The sequence below is a fragment of the Lycium barbarum genome, chromosome 8 (assembly GCF_019175385.1).
Source record: "Lycium barbarum isolate Lr01 chromosome 8, ASM1917538v2, whole genome shotgun sequence".
Lineage (NCBI taxonomy): Eukaryota > Viridiplantae > Streptophyta > Magnoliopsida > Solanales > Solanaceae > Lycium > Lycium barbarum.
Window position 1 is genome coordinate 95,145,379 of NC_083344.1, and position 16,527 is coordinate 95,161,905.

Sequence of the window (16,527 nt, forward strand, 5' to 3'; positions counted from 1 at the left end):
TCTACCAACGTCCAACCTTTTCCTCCATAATCTTGTCAACGTACAGGAGTAATGTCAAGGCTCCATCTACAATTGACATCTTTCTTCTCGGCTGCCCGCTAGAGTATTTTCAAAGCTCTGGCTGTGATCAGCTCATTTTTCTGACCGTCTATCAAGGTATTTTCAAAGCTTGGCTACGATCAGTCCGCCTTTCGGCCGCCTGGCCATAGTATTGTCAAATCTCTGAGCCTATGATTGGTCCCTTCCTGGATAATTTTTAAGGCCCCGTGCCTATGATCGACACACCCTTCTGCCATCTGTCGGAGTACTTACAAAACTTCGCTTTCAATCGGCACCTCTTCTTATATCTTATCTGCACAAACTACGCACACCCGATTCTTTTCTTTGATGAAATATGTAGGCAGAACTTTTGGGTTCGGTATTCCCTATTCAAAAAATTACAAAAAAAGAAAAAAACTTTATTTTGAAAAATCACAAAAATATTTTATTTCTTTCTTTCTATCCTATTTGAACGAACTACGCACACCTGATTCTCATCAAAGATGAGATACGTAGGCAACCCTTCTTGGGTTCGGTAACCCTTATTCAAAAAATATAAAAATATTTTTTAGATTCATATCTCTGACTTGGTTGGTACCAACATAGTTAGGAATGTGCATAGGAAAGAAACAAGTAACAATCGATATGATGGAGAGGACTGACTTCGAGGTAAACTATAAATTCTTTTGGTACCTCTCTTCACACCTTAAGTGACACTTGAAAAATTCTCTTGCATGCTTGTAAGACAAAACAAAACAAATCTCATTGTTTCATGTGCATTGTGTGGTGAGCTTTAGACAACGTTCAATCACATTGCATTGTGATCTAGAACTTGGCTTGAATGTCTGTTAGGGCAAAATTATGAGTAACACTTGGTATAGGAAAGGATCGTAGGCCTTCTTTGACCCGTTTGAGCCTTTCTAGTCTACCAAATGACATTATCCCTAGTATTCCCCCTTTGAGCCTATAACCTTTTCTTTGACATCCACTGTCACGACCCAGCTAGGGGCCGTGACGGGTACCCGGGGCTGACCACCGAGCATCGCTCGTTCTACTACTCATCATAATCATTAAGCCTCTTTTTTCGTTCATAAACTCATAATCATAAGAAATCATTTTCATTGAAGAACATAAATACTTTTATAAACATAAGCCCTTTGGCTATCGAAAGATAATGTACACATATCTACGTATATACAGTAGTGACCTTGTGAGACCATATAACCCACACATACGTATCTACGAGCCTCTACTAGAGTACTAGACATATGGACGGGACAAGACCCCGTCGTGCCCAAAATATTTATACATATGTATACACACAAAAGTATAAGCCCGATTAGCACCTCCGGAATAATGGAGTGCTTCTGCAAATCTGCTGATAGCTCCTAAAGGTCTGCACTGTCTCCCTGTCTACCTGTGGGCATGAACACAGCGTCCAAAGAAAACGGACGTCAGTACGAATATTGTACTGAGTATGTAAGACATGAATGAAACAAACATAATAGAGGAATCATAAGTCATGAGGTGAAGGCAAAACCTGTGCGACCTTTAAGAGTGAATACATTTCATACATATACCACATATACATAATCGTCGTACATGAACCATCATAGCGTATACATCATCATGTCATATAATTCATCATCGTAGTACCGTAGCTTATCATACACATTAAACATTATCTGTATTCGGCCACGTAGGGCTCGACAATATCCGTATTCGGCCACGTGGTGGCTCGACAGTATCCGTATTCGGCCACGTAGTGGCTCGACACTATCACATACATATCTTCCATATTCGGCCACGTAGTGGCTCGACCATATCACATGCATCATACAAGGATCAATATGTCTCATCATTATCATAGCCATCACATACATCTTATAAGCTTATCGTAACCTTTCATTAATGCACACATTTAAATTTAAAGACAATCTATGAAAATCACATAATATTCGTAGCATGAATTTCGTATAAATATCGTATGATAGTCTTTATAATCTTTAGGCTTAAGCTCATCATTTCCATTATTATTTCTATAGCGTATCTCTTACCTTTATCTCACATGAAATCCTTTATGAACATAAACTCGTAGTTTCTCGAAACATTGGTCATAGGACATGCATTGAGGCTTATGAACAATCTATAACAATGTACATTATGGGGAATTCATAGGTATTCCGCCTCACCTTGAAGGAATTAGTATATAAGGTGAGTGTATACATCGAGCATTTCCAATAGATCATAGTTAATGTCTTTAGCTTTGTTTAAACATTATACCATGAACTCTAGAATCTTTAGCCTTAAGCTTATCATCTCCGTTATCATGCTCATAACATGTCTCTTATCCTTATCTCACGTGGCTATCCATGAACATAGTCTCTTGGTTCCGGAATATAAGGAAGCCATGGAAATGTAGGGAATAATATCATATCATAGGATTCATGCCTTGGAAAGAAAGGACTAGCTTTACATACCTTTTCCTTTAGCTATTCCACCGCTTGATCGTTCTTCTTCAATATTCGCGTCTTTACCTTCAAGAGAATTCGCATCAACGTCAGTTAATCGACTGTAAGAACGCGTGACTATTTTCTAGGGAAAATTGGGCAGCATTTCCTTTGTTCCTACTAATTTTCCCATGTTTCATTTCAACTACCAAACATTCACAACAACACTCACAATATCGTATCAAAAATCGTCATTTATCTACATTTACCACATTCCACCTTTTTTCTCCAATTTCTCCACATTTATGGGTTTTATCTCATCATCACATTTTCTCATACATCACACCTATTTTATGGTCTACACGTCATTTATAACATATTTATACTCCCCACTCATCAACATTCATAATTCAATTCAACTATGACACTATTCACATTTTATGACCCATTTACTACACTCTTCTATAATCCAAGTGTTTCAACTTATAAATACTTCAATCATCATGAGAAAGTCATAAAACTTACCTTAGATGTGGTAGGAACAAGCCTTGAGTAGCAATACTCTTCTATGCCAAAAACCCTATTTCACTTCCTTTGCAATTTCTTGGTGTAGATGAACTTTGATGAGTTTCACACTCTTGATTTCATGGTTTTAGTGTTGTTGGTCACTAATTTCCCTTAAATTCTTATGGATGAAATGTTTGGAATGTTCTAGAGTTCTCTTGAGTTGTGTAGATGAGAAATGAAATAAAATGAGCTTAGGGTCCCTTTTTAATAACTCAAAATCTGATTTTTAATGAACAACAGTCGGGGTGTAAAGTGGTCGTAAACCCCACTTTACGGGCCGTATACTGGTTTACGGTCCGTCCTCCACAACCGTATTTAAGCATATCAGAAACAGAAAGGTTGGCTGAAGATCATGGCAGTTTACGACTCAGTTTACGGGCCGTATTTCAATTTACGGTCCGTATTCCAAGTCATTTTTAACCATTTGAAGCATTTGACAGAAAGTTGAAATTTTGGAATGTTGAAGGACGATGGCACTTTACGGTCCGTAAATCACTTTACAGGCCGTATTCCATTTTATGACCACTGGGCTGAAATGAAATTCTGCAACTTTCTTATTTCCAAAGTTCATAAATAGTCATCCCCTACTTAGTAAAACATCGCACACTCATGCCCTTCGTTGGTCTATTCATTGTTGGCTCACGAAAAATTTCCGAGGTGTAACATCCACATCATAAGCCTATACCATTTTTGAGTGCTTACACACACTATCCCTCTTTTGGCCCAACCTCTCTGAGTGCACTAGAAATGTGCAACCACGGATAGAGATCCAAGGTGAAGCTTAAAAAAAAAAAGATTCAAAAGTCCCAGAAAAACAAAGACGAAGAACGACCTCCAAAGCAAGAAGGAGCCTAAAAAAACAATCAGTCATTCAGGATCTCGAACATACAATCCGTTATTCCTTTTTATTTTTCACATTCCGGCATACAACCCAGAATTAGCATCGAGACCTCGGGCATACAACCCAGGTTAATTCTTTAATCCCCAGCAGAGTCTCCATTCTATTACACCCTATATTTAATGGGTCCAAGATAGTTTGCAACTTCCCGGTTCTTCTAAGTGGTTTAAAAAAGGGTTAGAGTCGCCACCTTATTTTTAAGGAAAAATAGGAAACATATATGTATTTGTGTGTCTACTCCATTTTAGTCCACGAAACCTATGAGATTCTAGCTAAGGGTTTTATTTACCCCGAGGGGAAGGTATTAAGCATCCCTCAGAGCCTGTCCGAAGACAGTCCTTAGACTTAGTTTAACTAAACACTCGAGGGGGATTATCTATCTGTTTATCATTATTATTACTTGTTTTTAAAATGTTATGACTTCATGAAAAGCTACACTAGGTGATAATATACTAAGTATATACCGTGTATAAAAATGTATTTATATCAAGTATCAAGTATTCATAAAGAATGTATAGTAAAAAGAATATATAAAAGAGTATAAATATATATATACACTCTTTGTACTAACAATATACTTTTATACTTACGAGGTACATTCTTTTTGTACTCTTTTATATATTCTTTTTACTATACATTCTTTATGAATACTTGATACTTGATACATTTTTATACACTGTATATACTTAGTATATTATCACCTAGTGTAGCTTTTCATGAAGTCATCACATTTTGAAAACAGGTACTAATAATGATAAATAGATAGATAATCCCCCTCTAGTGTTCAGTTGAACTAAATCTAAGGACTGTCTTCGGACAGGCTCTGAGGGATGCTTAATACCTTCCCCTCGGGGTAAATAAAACCCTTAGCTAGAATCTCATAGGTTTCGTGGACTAAAATGGAGTTGACACACAAATACATATAGGTTTTCTGTTTTTCCTTAAAAATAAGGTAGCGACTCTAACCCCTTTTTTTAAACCAGTTAGAAGAACCGGGAAGTTGCAAACTATCTTAGACCCGTTCAAAATATGGCGTAACAATGGGATGGTTGATGGAGTTAGAATTGTTGACCGATACCGGTTGAAGCACTTTGGAACGAATGTTGACTCAGCGAGTCCTGACTAGGAGTAAATTGGTAACACCGTCGTGCTGCGACGTAAAATCAAGCGCTTCTTGGGAGGCAACCCATGTGAAATTTTTGTAACTTAGATAGGGTGTGTATAGGGTAACGTTTGTTTTGGTGTAGGATATGAACAAGTTGGAAGAAAGAATTGCAAAAAAACGCCTATGGAAATTCACGCCAGTTTTTATGGACCGTAAAACTAAGCATAGAATAGAGGTGAAAAACATCACTCACTGTTCCTGTTTTACAATACATTTTACGGACCGTAAAATGAGAGCGTTTAATGGCACATGAGAAACCAGCTCACTGTGACGCTTTTATGCCAAGATTTGACAACCGTAAAACTTTTTACGGTCCGTCAAATGAAGCGTAAACATGCCACAGTATAATGGTTGCTAGTTCATTAATCTAAGTAAGTGCCTGGACCGTACAAAAGTGCACAAAACTTTTTGGGGTCCGTATAAGTTAATTTTTTTATGAGATGCGTGTAAACACAGAATAGACGGTTGGGTACATTTAAAAACAAAAGGGGACTTTTCTTTTCAACCACAACTGAAACCGTTTCCTCCACCTCCCTCTCCCACTCAAACACAAACTCCTAAATTTCCTCCCTTTCACTCCTTACAATCACGTCTAAATTCCCCATTACTCCTATCCCTTACATCCCCAATAAAACCCTAGCCGGCTCAAAAGTGTACAAACGGTTACCTGTGTAGATTTGTTTTTGTTTTTTGGTTGTTTTGTGTTTGCTTAACTCTCCACTCCAAGCGAAATTTCAGGTATGTGATCTTTCTTCCCATTACTTTCTCACTCTCTAGTCTTCAAGTGCCAGTGAACCCTTTTACTGGTAAGATATACGCATGCTATCACTTTGAGGATCAATTTGAATGAGAAAATAATCGGATAGTAGTCCATGTTGATAGTCTTGGTTGGGGGTAGGGTATGTGCAAAGGAACCATATTGTTGAACTCATAAATCGATACTAAGTTGGGTTGGAGGGCATTCCGATGGTTGTTTTCAATTTTGAATTCAAAATTCTTTATGCCCGCCAACCATTCAATGAAATACCTAAATCAAGATAATTGACAAAAAAAAGGGTGAAGTCTGAGTAACTCGGGCGTTATATGAGTTGACAATAGTGCGGGATGTATGAACATGTGTTGTGACTTGAAAAGTCGAGTATAACCCATGATTGGTAAATAGAACATGAACTGAGTTGAAGAAATTTTGCAACAAGGTTGACGAACCCTAAGAAATTTGATGGTCCATCAAAAGTGTCGTTAAAGTTCCTCAACGCAGTCATGGTATACTGTGACTATTTGATGATAGGTTTGACGGACCGCAGAATTTTCTGCGGAGCGTCAAACTTCATCGCCAAAGGTTTTGTATAAATTAGTTCACTGTAACCATTTGATGGTAGGTCTGACACAACGCCGAATTTTATACGGATCGTTAAACTTCACCGTCAAATGTTTAGGAATAAAATTGTTTACTGTTACCATTTGACGGCCACTTTGGCAAACCGTGAAATTTTACGGTCCGTTAGAACATTTGACGGTTTACTTCTGTGTATTACAAAACATTGCACTGAAATACAATTTGATAGTGGTACTAATGTACTTTCCACAGGTATGGCTCCTAAAAACCCCGTGAGGAAAGGTGGTGCTTTAACAACTGGCTCAGGCAGAGGTTGGGACAGAGCATAAGGTCATAGGGGACTCCGTGACGAGCCTGACCAAGGGGCTAATGAAGCTGGGGATAACGTACCACTGACATCGAGAGTCACCCGAGCTAGGGGTGTTGTCCAAGTGCAGCTCGAAAAATTAAAGGCAGTTGTTAATCACTATACGCACCGAGATTATCGATTACAGGCCAAGAGTGTGTATGACCTATGGAAAAGCAGAGATGCGGATGTTCATACTGCGACGGATGTTGCCACGGAGTTCACAGTGTACAGCCTACTCCAGCGTCCCACATTCATGAGCATGCGGCCCCGGAGACTTCGCAGGAGATACAACTGACACTGGCACAGCAGCTCAGTCCACTTCTGGTACCCCGATTTCATCCACAGGGCCATCTTCCCATAGTGCTCCGACCGTTCATAGTGCTCCGACCATCCCGAGTAGCCGTGTGGCCTCGGCATCCACAGCATTGCCAGGAGGCGTTACGGTACAATTCAATGCTCAGAACTTCCCTGATGCGTTTGTGAAAGCCAACAGAGCAGACCGCCAGGTTGCTAATTTAATGGCTCAGCTGCAGGGGTATATAGATAAAAGGGTGATAGCAGCCTTGGAACCCGCAAAGAAGACTTGGGAGAAGTCCTATAGCCTTATCCATTATGGGATTGATGGACTTGAGTAGCGGATTGTTGAGCTAGATAAGGTAAGCCTCATAATTAGTTTGGGGACGATTCACACTGATTTGACCCAGTTAAAGACAAATGTGCTAGCATTGAAGGTTAAAGAGGGACTTGCGATCGCAAACCCGCCACCAGCACAGACTCTAGACTTGGCTTCTCTATTGCTAGGTTTTAACTTGATGGGGGATGATTCACCACCCCAGGCTATGAGAAAAAGGCCTAGGGATGTAAGAGAGGATGATGATGATGATGAGGAAGAAAGTGAGAAGGAAAGACAGTGTCGAAAGGTGCAGCGACGCTCTCTTGAGGAGACCCATTTTACGGGGGCATCATCCAGCCATGCTCCTCCTGTTGAGGTGACAGTGCCTAGCATTGTGATACCGACAGAGGTTATTACCATGGGTCTCGAGGACGAACCGCGCTCTCAGAGCCAGATAGAACCAGCTGTTGGTACTACAGTTCCAGCAACGGACCAGGCACCGGATACCACCACTGAGGTGACCACACCTTAGGACGTGCAGAGCGCCTAAAGTGTTTCAGGTAGTCCTGACTCTTTGTTTTGCTTATTTCCATGCCTTTGGAGCAATGCACGATCTTTAGTTGGGAGTGGGATATGTGTTCTTGTTAATATGGATATATGTGTTTAGGACCCCCTTGGCTTTTCTTTGCTCGAGTTCTTTTCCTGAGGGGTTTTATTTTGTTGAAACTGGCATGTAGATTGTCGCTTTGATAGGATAGTATAGTTTTGACTTATTTGGTAGTGTTCTAAAACTTGTGGCATGTTGTGTGATTTTGTTGGAAATTATGACCCTCGAAAAGATTTGAAAAATGCATACTTAGAAATAGCTGCTGATTGACGTGATCGATTCTTTGTATGACATTACAAGTATTGAGGTATTGTGTGTGTTGAGTGATTTCTTAGGAGGTCACAAATGTATAAATAATCGTCCTTATGCCAATATGTGAGTGAGTTGTTAGGTTTTTTCAGTCTATACATGTGTAATCTAGAACTTGCCCGGTTTGTCATGTTTGAATCCGACAGTTTGTTTTGTTATAAGATGATCTTAGGCTTTCTTTGTGTGAATAGTCACGTTGCCTAAATAAGCCTGTCCATATGATATAAATATCCCTAGTTTTCCCTGTTTGAGACTTTGACATTTTTCTTGGCTAGCTGGTAACAAACCTGTACCCTTAGTGAAAGTATTCCGGCTTCGCACCTGTTCCCTCATTGATACTGCGAGATAAAAAAGGCTAAAAGCCTAAGTTGGGGGTGAGATAAGCGTGGAGTAGAGGTTGAGAATCTATTTTGGGGTTGGTGTATGTTTTGTTAGTTGAGACTTGAGGTGGTGACTGTACATATCTATTTAAAAAAAAAGAACAAGAAAATCAGAAAATTGCAACGCAAAAATAAGTTGAAGTTAGATTAGAAATAAGCCACATCGAGCTCAAATATTTGAAAAGAAAAAAAAGGGAGAAAAGAAGAGGTGAATAAAGGTAAAATTTGTAGTGTCAAGGAGGGTGAGTCACTAATACCCAAAAAGGATCCTACCCATCCCCAAGCTTACACTACAAGCCGAAACAAATCCTAACTTGATCACAACTGAATAACCCAAGGATGAAAGCATAGAAAATAAGGGCAAGCCTATGATATTCGCATGTGTAGATCTGAAATTCTTTGAGTGTGAGTGTTTTCTCTTTTCTTTAGTCTGTTGTCCCTTGTTCATTGTATATATGTGTGTCTGGGATGTTCTTTGGTCTATCTGAGGGCATAAGGATGGAAATTGGTGTAAAATAAAGTGACCGCCTAAAGTGACGTGTGCGTGCATCATGATATGTTCGATAATATAATGTCGTAAATTGAAGCCTCATTGTGAGTCATAGCATTCTTGAGTTGCGCATCATATTTTGAGAGTGCAAAAAAGGTGATCCTTGGTATGAAAACATGCATGCCTATAGTTCGGAGTCAAAACCATTGTAGACATTATTACTTTGTGATATCTGAGTTTAGTTGAGTCGTTGGGTTGTGTGACTTGCTTGAGGGCAAGCAAAGACTTTAAGTTGGGGGTGTTGATGTACCACGTAATTTCAGCATATGTGACGCTTTTAGCGAAGAGTTTTACTTGTTTTCAAGCAACTTCGTGTCGTTTTTATTTGATTTTTGTCGTGTTTCAGGTATTAAGTGTTATGATGGCAAAAGTGGAGAAAGTTGTGAAAACGCGGAAAGAAGTGGAGAAAATAGCAGGTCAATAAAAAAGGCAGTTTGATGGACCAAGTAGGCGGACCGCAGAACTTTTTGCGGAACGTTAAACTTACCGCGTATGTGTCACAGAAAGCAGCTCACTGAACGACAATCTTGCTGATCAGTTCTACGAACCGTAAAACATTTGACGGTCCATCAAAGTGGTAGCGTAGAAAGTTGCAGAAGATTGTTTGACAGTTGAAGAGCAGAAATTTGACGGAGCGCAGAATATTTGATGGTTCGCAGAATGAGCCCGACAAGCAATTTTGTGTTTTTACTTCTCACGACTTAGACTCTTATAAATACCTGATATAGGTCTCTTGTAGTCTACAATTCACCAGATTTTCAGTTTTATTTCCTTAGCATTGAATACTCATAGATTTTGAAGTCTTTTTAGGGATTACAAACAATTGCAATTATCTTCGATTCAATTCCAATCAATCAACATAAGCATTTTTATTTCAATTATATTTTATTGTTCTTCTTCTTCTATGACTAGCTATATTTCTTTACTAAGGTTGTGAACCCACGGATGAGTATTTTGTGACTGGGGATTGTAAATGATATACGCATAATGAATTTTTAGGATTTATTTATTCTTCATTCTTCATTCATAACTAATGGTTGCAAACATTGATTACAGCCATAAACCTTGATTTGTTTGGGAAAATAATTAGGGTTGGTAAAAATAAATAACAAAAACCCAAAGCTTTAAACTTTGTTTAATAAATTTACTTAGGAATAAGAAGAATTTACTTGGCATAATTAACCGTTCTTCATATCAACTTTCTTATATTTGGGAAAATCATAGAAAGAGATAATATTTATTTATTGGGAAATAGTAAAGATTCACATAGAGGTAAAATGCATTCATATAACGATCCATTTGAAGTATATCAAGATCAATACCCATGATCATACACTTTATCTGAAGGGGACACAACCTTGGTCTCTTTTACTATAAATTACAATCCAAAAAAATTAGTTAGCCATTAGTCATAAACAACCAAGTTTTACAAAAATTATCGGATTAAGACATTAGACCTAAATTAAGCATTCTACGAGTTTAGTAAAATTTTCACACCATATTCCCTGTGGGAGTCAACCCCAAACTTGTTGGGTTACTATATTTGATATCGTCCGCTTTATGCTAATAAAAGGTGTAATTCGAGCGTATCAGTGGTTCGCATTAGCAAATTTTAAGAAAATGTTAAGGTTGTTGAGGTTTTAAAATTATTATCCTAGGACATCTAACCCATTAGGTCCACTACAATTTGAGTTGCATACATTTACATACATATATGACATACACAGATAGAAGTAAAATAAATTTGAACTAGGGGCGTACCAAGCCCCTAGTGACCATTCACCCATTTCTTGGCCTTTCTCGCGCCTTGCTTGCCATTTGCTCCAACAGACTCGATGAAAGAATATCTCGTTGGGCCTTTGGCCCAACAAAGGCTCGTTTGGGACTCAAGTGGTCATGTGAAGGGAGGTGGACAAGGGGGAAAAAAGGAGACGGTTAGTTTGGGAATAGCTGTCCTTATAACTAATATAACTAAACACATGTACATAATATACAAAACCACATGAAGATAACAAAATCACATAGGGCAGTGCACGTACTTGCTACTTTCGTGCATTGGATTACCATTTTTAGTCTAATTTTGGAGTCAGATATGGCATGGGGACTGGGTCTTAATCCCATAATCCTGATGTCGCACAAGTTCCAAGGGGTTTCATGAACCCCAGGCATGGCTAACACCGGGGAGAATAAGACAACCCTGAATTACCAAACCTTCCTCAAAATATCGCTATAGTAACCCACTACATGCAAGGGAGTATGTGAAGATAAGAAAATCAAGTAAAGATAGCTATATAGATCAATCACTGATGAAGAAAGAACTAATAACTCAATGTAAGTGTATCTCTACAATATACACAGATACAAGCAGCATACATAAAAGGAAAAGGAAATAAAAAGCACAAATACAATTGTTGGAAAAAACACTCTTGAGCCAGGCCCAAATTTGAAAGAGAAATGAAATGGCTTGAACTCCTGCACTGTTACTTTTATTATGGCCCAGACCTCTCAACTCAAACTAGTTCGACTCATAAATCAATGGGCTAATTTTTAATTTACAGAACATCACACGAGCCCAAATAAGTAGAAGCAAATGTAGAAAGAAACTCAAAGTAGTGACAAACAACACTTCAATGCAAGCTATTTTGATCAGTTTTTGTTACAAAAGAGACTGTCATCACTGAATGATATCCTCAGGTGTACATAGCCCATTTTCAGGAAAAAATTATGAAAGAGGTTGAGCGCTAGATAGCTTGGTCTACATGATTATCAAAATATTACACAACCCAGTGGCAAGGGATAGGGATGAGCATGTATCAAGTATTTTCAATTAACAAAAGAATTCGAGTAAACATTTAGTTAGGGACCTTAAGTCATATAGACACTGTCAAAAGGACGTAAGTACTCTAGTATTAAATAGATCTCAAGCAAAGGTTTGAATGGTACTGTTTTAGACATGAGGCACTCACACAATCAACTCTTCCTCAGAAATTCAAGTAAAGGGCTTCTAAATAACATAATGGAGATGATCTAATGGAAATGAGGGAGAATGCAAACAAATGAGGTCCAAATTATGTGCAATCTGCTATATATACAGTTTTGAAATAAGAGAAAATTTGCAGGAATATCCTATCTCTAGTATGGCCTAAGAATGATACAGGGGCAAGCCAAATATCAATACTCAAGTAAAAGTACCAAGCCAGTTTCAAAAACTTTTTTTAAAAAAGGGTCAACAGTTCCTGGGAATCTTGATTCCAAAACAGTCTAATCTCTATGTTTTTTAGAGGAAAAATGCATGATCATAATACTAGACAAGTGTGTATTGTACAAAAACAATCAAGAAGGTTTTGAAGACACAAGAAGTCAAGTAAAGAAAGCAATGCCCAGTTTTTGAAAATGCAAATTTATAGAATCAACAAAGTTTTTCAAAAAATGAGATCAGGTGAATTGGAAGCTATACAGTGTAAAACAAGTAGGCAAAATCAGACAAATGTGCAGACAAAGTGAATAATTTTCATGAAGTCGAGAAGTTTCCAAGTCCAAATCACACACCAAGCACATTCATGAAGCATCATTCCGCTTCAAACAAGATATGGTCAAACAAGAAATAGACCTCAACTTAACTCACTATTTGTTCCTATAAGTGAAGCTAGACCAAATATGAAGAGAAGAAAATACAAAACCCTTCATATACACAAAAAAAAAAAACAACTTGGATTAAATATAGAACTGTACACTTACAGATTTTCAGAGAAGGAAGAAACAAAACCATGACTCATGCTAAGTCTAAAAAAATTGCTTCTTTTACCAAGTTTTTATGGGGGGAAAAGGTATGCAAAGCAGTCTATAGCTTAATTGTAAACATCGCATGGTTTAAGTACACACAGACTTATCAAACCAATAACAAACTCAAATAGGAAAATAATTTCCTTTTCTGGAAACTTCATGGTGAGCAAGTGTCTAAGGTTAGCTCCCCCCCCCCCCCAACCCCTCCCCACTTCGAACTTCTCAATTTGATAAAAAAAAATTTGAACACCTAATCATGTCACAAGCAGAAAACACCAAGGTGGAAAGACACAAAACGAGGGACAGGAATAGCCATGAGACAATCATGACACAAACTATCACTTTTTCTTAACTCTTAGTTATTTATTTAACTATATGATCACCTAAAAGGAAAACTAAGATAGGGTGAAGTGAATTATTACATAGTCCTAGACAATTTATTAACTCACAGTACACTAAGGTAATTATATAATCAAACAAGCTATCTTATTGGTGTTCAGACAAGTTTGGGAGAGACAAACAAAGAACATTGATTTAACAACTCATGATCACACACATCTTCACCCTTTTAAGTGAAAATACCAACTGTTTTAAGTGATCTCAACACAAATGAACTAAAACTCCTCTTTTTCTATTGGAAAATCATTTACCTTTCATCATTCCACTATCCTAGACACTCAAAAGAATCAAATACCAATCTATACCAATTTATGAAAAAAAAAAAAACTGCAACACGTAGTAAGCAAGAGAGTCCGGAAAACAACTTGACAAACTTCACATATTTTAACAATAAGGATCAGTTTGATCAGTAAGCTAAACAGTGCAAAAATAGCACTTTATTTATACCTTTCAAAATCTTTTTTCCTTCAGTTTTGGACTACATTATGCCTAGGTGAAGTAAAAACCAAGTTTAAAAATATCCTTTTCTTATAAATAACACACTACAGTCACTTAAAGAAGACAAAGCAAGTTTTAAACAAATCTTTTACTCTTAAAATGAACTTTGAGGAAATCATTTTTTGAGACATCAAACACCAAGAAACTAAGAATCAAGAGACACTTAATGATTAGTAACACATCTATCTTAGCCCAAATTATAAACTCACAAACAAAAGGAATCCGAAAATACTTAAAGGGCACAAGCAGTTTCAAAAAGAATAAAACGAAAATAGACAAGTCTAATTTTGAAAAGAAACAAGTAAGTACCAAACAAATTTTTGAAGAAATGGACAAAAGCCATTACTATATCAATCCAGGATCAATTCAACTAACTCATGCAGATCACATAAGTCAACTTATACCAAAAATGAACCAAGAACTCATTGTCTCCACAAACAAGTTAATCAAATGAGTTGAAATTTAGCACACATGAGCTCAAACTAAATCAAACTAACACATGACTAATTTCAGAAGCATGATTTACTAGGTGAGGAGACTATAACACTAACTATGACATAATTAACCACTTAAAATGGAAGCAAGATAGGGAATCTCAACAAGACATCAAAGTAAGATTGGATCAAGCCACAGTCTGAAAAAACTCAATCCAACATGAGCAAACAATACTAGCCAAGCATCACAGAGGGATATTATCACATTATGATCTCCCTAAACTAGCACAGACCCTAATAGTCCAAGTAAAAACACATATACTTAGGTTAGCTCATTTTACTTATCAAAATCTATTTAGTTTATGAGAAAAGTTAAGAATGAATGAGAGCAAGACGTGATAATTTGACCAGCAACAAACACTTAGTGACACTTAGATCAAACTGAAATGTGCCATAAAACACTAAATAACAGTCAAACCATGAAATCCCTAAATTAATACTTGACTCATCAGCAACTAACTACAAATAACGAAGACACTACATACAAAACCTAACTAATCAAGACAACAATATATTTAACTAACAACAATCACAGAAAACTCATAAAAAATAACTAAGACAACATAAATAACAGAAAATAAAATACCAAAAAATAAATGAAAAGCAATAACAAGTATAAAAATTATCTTTTATTTGCACAGCCAAGACCAAATTAGTATTAGAAGATAACCTCCTCCCAAACTCGATCAACAATGCAAAAAAAACCAAAAAAAAAAGAAAAAACCAAGACAATTTTTTTTAGACTTGGGTTTTCGAATTAACAAAAAACCTTAGAAAGTTTCAAGAAAGAATTCAACTTATAGACTATGTATTTCAGAATCCTCTATTTTTATTAAGATTTTTCAACCCTTTAAAATGGTTTTAGGGGTTTGTATTTATAGAAACCCCAAGCAGTGCTTGAAACGAGAATGAACGATGTGGGACAACAACGTGCGGTCAAGATCTCCTCCACCATGGAGGAGATCGACAACGTTGGGTCAATCCATGACTGTCAAGAAAAAAAGGAACAAAGAAATACATAAAATAAGAGAAAACTTACCGGGGGGTTTCAGGGTGATCGTCACCATGGTGACATCGAGGTGGCGATGGGACTAGCGAGTGCGTGGTTGAAGTGGCTCCATCCCGCCACCTACCACCTACCCCTAACCCTAGCTCCTTGAGAAAAGAAAAATGAAATGAAATGAGGTTCATTCTAGACCCTTCCTATGCATATTGCTAAAGATATAGAGACTTGCGCCGGGTCGGTCCAGTTGGACCGAGGTCAGCCTAATTGTTTTTAAAATTGTGTCCCCCTTTTCATATATCACGACATTTTAAATAAATGTCCCTGGTATACACTCTATATCAATCCACCAAGCTTCTGATGCTCAAACTTTACCTACTGATAATTAGGGCATTAGGACAAACTCCCCTATATCCTTCTTCATACCATTCCACCAGTAAATCTCTCTAATATAATGGTGCATCTTCGTCGACAATGCATGAATAGAGTAGCGGGAATAATGAGTTTCTGCCATAATTTGTTGACGTAACCTTGCAACATCCAAAACACACAATCTTCCTCGATACCAATACACTTCATTTTCGAAAATCTCAAAGGGTGACTTCTTTTTCTGAAGGGTCGTCTCCCTATACCGAATCAAAAAAGGATCCTCATACTGGTGTTCCTTAACCTCAGCTACTAAGGATAATGTCGTTGTATCCTGAACTGTAACTCCTGCATCACCTGAGTCCAATAGTCAAAATCCTAGGCTAGTTAACTGATAAAGTTCATGAGTTAGCTCCCTTTCCTCTGCTAGCAAGTAAGACAAACTACCCATAGATCTGCGGCTAAGGGCATCGACTACTACATTTTCCTTCCCTGGATAGTATAGAATATCCATATCGTAATCCTTCAATAGCTCTAACTATTGCCTCTGACGTAAATTCAACTCTTTCTGCTTAAAGATATACCGAAGGCTCTCATCTTCTGTGTAAACATTAACGTGAACACCATATAAACAATGGCTTCACACCTTAACCATATGAATCACCACAACTAACTTCAAATCATGGGTCAGATAGTTCTTCTTATGCTTTCTCAGCTGTCT

The 16,527-nt window shown here is 37.5% G+C and overlaps 1 protein-coding gene and 1 long non-coding RNA gene across 2 annotated transcripts; both read right to left on the bottom strand.

Moving 5' to 3' along the window:
• Positions 1-1,154: 1,154 nt before the first annotated feature.
• On the bottom strand, positions 1,155-15,712 carry LOC132606341 (uncharacterized). Its single transcript, XR_009569695.1, has 2 exons — positions 15,477-15,712; positions 1,155-1,456 (listed from the first exon to the last, which is right to left on the bottom strand). It is a non-coding gene; the product is annotated as an uncharacterized LOC132606341 (long non-coding RNA).
• Positions 15,713-15,825: 113 nt separating this feature from the next.
• Positions 15,826-16,320, bottom strand: LOC132607974 (uncharacterized). The gene is made up of 2 exons (XM_060322055.1): positions 16,254-16,320; positions 15,826-16,163 (listed from the first exon to the last, which is right to left on the bottom strand). Exons 1-2 carry the CDS (start codon positions 16,318-16,320, stop codon positions 15,826-15,828), a joined length of 405 nt encoding a protein of 134 aa, XP_060178038.1.
• Between the last annotated feature and the right edge of the window lie 207 nt (positions 16,321-16,527).

Bases quoted from the DNA above. Each gene is read 5' to 3' on its own strand.
- LOC132607974 (XM_060322055.1), bottom strand. From the start codon at position 16,320: ATGGATATTCTATACTATCCAGGGAAGGAAAATGTAGTAGTCGATGCC. The intron at 16,164-16,253 runs GTAGTTTGTCTT...TATTGGACTCAG, and splicing joins CCTTAGCCGCAGATCTATGG to GTGATGCAGGAGTTACAGTT.